We start from the raw sequence: 4,510 nt of genomic DNA on the forward strand, positions 1-4,510 counted from the left end.
TTTTTTTTTTTTTTTGCGGAACTGGGGATTGAACTCGGGCCCTTGGGCTTGCCAGGGAAGCACTTATCCTATTGAGCCATCTCCCCAGCCCCCCTGGCTTTGGGAATCTTACATGGACAAGAGCTAATAAATATGCCAGATGGTACCTGCTTGTCTGCTGAGAGTTCTAAGTTGTCACAGGAATTTCTTCAACCTGGATTTGTTGAGTTGGAACTGAAATGATTGGGAGTAGGAATGTGTGTGAGTGTAGAGGAAAAGAGACATGGGCTGTAGTACCAGCTGAGAAGCTTTACTTTTTGGGGAGCTGGCCTTATTACCATAGTCCAGATCTGTAGTCTTGAGTTCATTCTGGCAGACTGCTAGTGTGCTGACTTGGGACCGATGTGTGCTCCTCAGCTTCTGAATTGGGACGAGGCCTTTGTTTGGCATAGTGAGAAGAACACAGTGTTTTGCGTTAGATCACATTTGTTCATTTACCATTTCTGCAATTTTTGGTAAATATGGCAAGTTGGTACCCACTTGGGATCTCTGTTTCCTTACAAGGTTGAAGGCAGCTGGTATTATGCCTACCACACAGCAGACATAATAGTAAGTGTTATCTGCCAGTATGAACATGTCTCTTTGTTAACCTATTTTTGTTCATTTATTGTTACTTGATTTTCTTTGTTGCCTTTAGTGTGTTCATTGTAAACAGAATTCTGAAGGAATATCCCCTTGTTGAGATAGCAGCACCTTTGAAAAGCAGATCCCCTTTCTACTACCTTGCCACCCGCTTTGTGTCTAGTGCTGTTAGGTCTTGGACTCTAGAATGTTGGAAATTAATCATAGACATTGGGAAATACCTTGTAAGGTTGGCTTTCTTTAATTGTAAGTTTTAATAAAAGTGAAGAAGAAAAAGAAAGCTGAGTTTTTCTATTTATAGTGGGAGCTTTGGTCAAAGGCAGATAACCAAGAGTAGGGTTGAAGCTATAAATATGTCAGCTTTGCGGCAGGACTGTTCTAGGGGTTTTGGAAGGAAGAAAGGAAAAAGCGGGAGGATAAGCCTGACAGGTCTTTAGTGACTGCCTGTCTTGTAGTCCTTGGGCTGCTGTGTTGTGAGCAGGATGGAGGGTAGCTTGTGGCCTTACCTAGAGCCAAGGTCAGGTAGGTATTCCTCTGCAGTTTTCTAGCTGTGTGAACTTGGGTAGATTGCTCACCTATCAAATGGGGATGAGATTTCTTTCATCCTAATACCTTTCAGCTAAACAGCTTGGAAGAAATGAGGGGTGCATTTTCTCGTTAAATTATTCATCACTTGTGGGCATTTGTAACAAGTCTTCTAGTTACAGAAATGATAATGTGATTTTTAAAAAATTCCAGTTTGAGAGAAAGGTAATATGGTAGTATCTATCTTAGGGATCTTGGGGTGATTAATAAGACAATGTATGTTAAATGCCCATTCAAGTTAGTATTCAGTGAATTGTAGATGTTATTAACAAAAGGACATGAAAATAATTTGATTGGGAAGATTAAAAGAATTTTAAATAACGAGGTCATAGTGTTAGCAGGCTTTGAAACAGGACTACCATGAGAGAAGGGGAGATAGAAGTTTTAGTGATGCTACCAAGATCAGATAAGTATGTATATGAGAAAATGTTACCTCTTTACAGACAAAATTTTCATAGCTTTAGATAACTTTATGGCATTCATTTCAGTATGAGATGTAAATGAGAATGTGGTAATCATGTGGGCTAACTTGACTCCTGTGTCAACTTCTGTAGCTGTAAATCATGGTAAATAGAATAAACCATTAGTTAATACGTAAGTAATAAAAAAGAGAAAAGCACATGTTGGGGCAACTTAGTGAGACCTTGTCTCAAAAAAAAAAAAAAAAAGGCTTAGGATGTATGTGGCTCAGCCATACAATACTTACTTCTCTAGCTTACGTGAGGCTGTGGAGTTAGTTGTTAGCATTGAGAAAACAACAAAAGTGTGCTGCTGTATTTCATTTTTGTTGTTTTTTGTGGGTGGAGTGGAGTTGGATGGACATCTATTCAGGGACTTGTTAAAAGTGTATTATTAGTTAAGTTGTTAGCTAGGAAATTCTTTGCCTAGATTTTAAATTTCGATTTGAGTGATACGGAATTTTTAGCTCTTTTTTCTTTCTTTTCTTTTTTTTGTCCCAGGTCCAGCAAGACTATGAATCTCTGTTCCAAATGCTTTGCTGGTAAGTGCAGAAAAGGGTTTAAAAATATTTTTCTTTTGGTTTTTAAGGTTACTGAAATTACTTGACTCTCTTGATCTATGCATGGGATTCTGGTTTCTTAAGTTTGGTAAGTTTCTCTTTACCGCAGTGCTGTGTACATTTTGCTAGGGCTGTTAAAATACATTAGTTATCCCTGAGTGAATTTCACGTATATTTTTACCAAACAGACTTTCCTTGGTTTGCTGTTGTTGGTACATGACGGGATTACAAAAATGAATTTTAGTATTTATCTCTGATCTTGACTTGCATGATTGATGGTGTATGTCATGTTTGCGTGTTACTGATCCAAATATAACAGGAAGAGAGTATTTTCATTGATATCAGGAAGAGAATCACATGGAATTAGTTCTTTCTAATCATTTCCTTTCCTTGCACTCACCTAGATTGTCAGATCACTTAATCTCTTAGATTCATCACTTGTGCAATAAAGGCCTGGGGCTTGATGTTCACGAGGGGTATTTGCTAGCCCCCAAATGCTGCTGCTGTGCTTCCTTTTCCCTCTTCCTATTTCTCTAAAACTTTCTGTTTTTTTGAATTCATAACACAAAGTCTTTGCTTATTAGAATATATTTAACTTTCCTGTATTCATTTTGTCAAAGGTAAACAAACTTTAACACTATTTAAAATGTTAAGCACAGATTTTAATCAGTGAAATAACTGTTGTAGTAGAAGAGTCTGTTAGTTTAGTTTGCACAGAGGTGTTGGTGCTGGCCCTTTCAAAGGGAGACTAAAGGGGTGAAACAGAAATGGAAAAATTATAGGGAATTGGTAAAATATCTTGATCATAACAACTGTATCTGTTAGCTGGCAGCTGTTGAAGTTAGGATTCTGTTTTCCTACAGAGGATGGGAGTTAAAGATTCTTCCCTCCCTCCCTCGGATGGGGGGGATTCACAATTATAATCCATTTTTAGTATATGATCTAAGATGATGATTAGGGGCTGTCTTTGACTAGAACCAATTATGGCAGTCTTGAGTTTAAAGAGGTAGACAGTTCAAGATGGGGATGGGTCATCCTGGGGATGTAGCCTTTAGCTATTAGAAATATGAGAGAGAGAGAGATAGAGATAGAGATAGAGATAGAGAGAGAGAGAGAGAGAGAGAGAGAGAGAATGTAAGAGTGAATGAAATCATTTGTTATGTGTCTTTAGTTTTTTTTTTTTTTTTTTGTCTTTAGTTTTTAAATGCTCAGGTTGAATCATAGCCAAGAAAAGGGCCCAGAGATATTTTTGCCTCTAATGAAATAGTCTGCTAAATGGTGAATTCATCTCCCTGCCCCCAGTGACCACCACTGAAATAGTTGCAACAAATTGTATACTAAACAATAGTGTTAGTTACTATCTTAGTTACTCTTCTGTCATTGGTGGGAGAAATACCTGACACTCAAAATAAAGGAAGGAAAAGTTTATTTAGCTCACAGTTACTGGAGGTTTCAGTCCATACTCAGCTGGCTCCAAGGCAGAGCGGCACACAGCAGAAGGCAGCCTTTCATGGCCATGGCAAAGAGCAAGAGCACAGGGAGGAGTAGCAGCAGCCCAAGTAACTAACTTCTCTTTGCTCCTTACATTGAAATGCAAATTACCTGCCTCAGGGCAGGTGCAGCATCCACACCCACAGTCATCAATCAGAAGCTCCAGAAGCCACCCCAAGCTGCATGAGGCTTTGTGGGGACACCTATACACAAACCATAACACTTACTGATAGTATTATTAGAATGTGGAATACCTTAATTAGACATTTTCATATATGTAGAAGAGGAGCCAATTGGATTTGCTGACGGTTTGCTTACAACTCAAAATTTTTCTCTTTTAAGAGGATATTACTTTTACTTTCTTTTGACATCCTTACCTTGAACCCTGATGTCGCCTCTTTTAAAGATGAAATTACTTAAGTTTTTTAAACTTTCCTTCTCCCTTTTGTATTTTGCTTCTCTCAATCACATTTTTTGTAACATTTTTTTTGAAATTTGGGTATCTCTCACTCAAGGCTGAGTAGTCTGTACAGATTATTCTGTGAGCAGAAGTAGAAACACATGTAGTTTGGGTAATGAATCTCCCACCTTTGATGATAAGTGGGGAAAACAGAAATTTTTAAAGGACTAACTGAAGTCATATAGGAATGTTTCTTTTGTTCTTTTTTTTTTTTTTTTTTTTTTGTATTTTTAAGGAAAGGTCTACAGGGTGTTCAGGGGTTCACACCTAGATAAGACTCTAGTGATCTATCTGCCTGCTTATAGCCTCCCAAGAGCTGGGATTACAGGGGCACC

The 4,510-nt window shown here is 38.1% G+C and overlaps 1 protein-coding gene across 2 annotated transcripts in view; it reads left to right on the forward strand.

The window, feature by feature from the left end:
* Zfand3 (zinc finger AN1-type containing 3) overlaps positions 1-4,510 on the forward strand; it is a 339,956-nt gene that overhangs the window by 118,375 nt on the left and 217,071 nt on the right. For both annotated transcript variants that reach the window (XM_004624182.3, XM_023720311.1), the window contains exon 2: positions 2,166-2,206. In XM_004624182.3, the coding sequence (XP_004624239.1) occupies positions 2,166-2,206 (41 nt within the window). The remainder of the gene's footprint in view (positions 1-2,165; positions 2,207-4,510) is intronic.

Source organism: Octodon degus, unplaced genomic scaffold (genome assembly GCF_000260255.1).
Source record: "Octodon degus isolate 3935 unplaced genomic scaffold, OctDeg1.0 scaffold00005, whole genome shotgun sequence".
In the NCBI taxonomy this organism is placed as follows: domain Eukaryota; kingdom Metazoa; phylum Chordata; class Mammalia; order Rodentia; family Octodontidae; genus Octodon; species Octodon degus.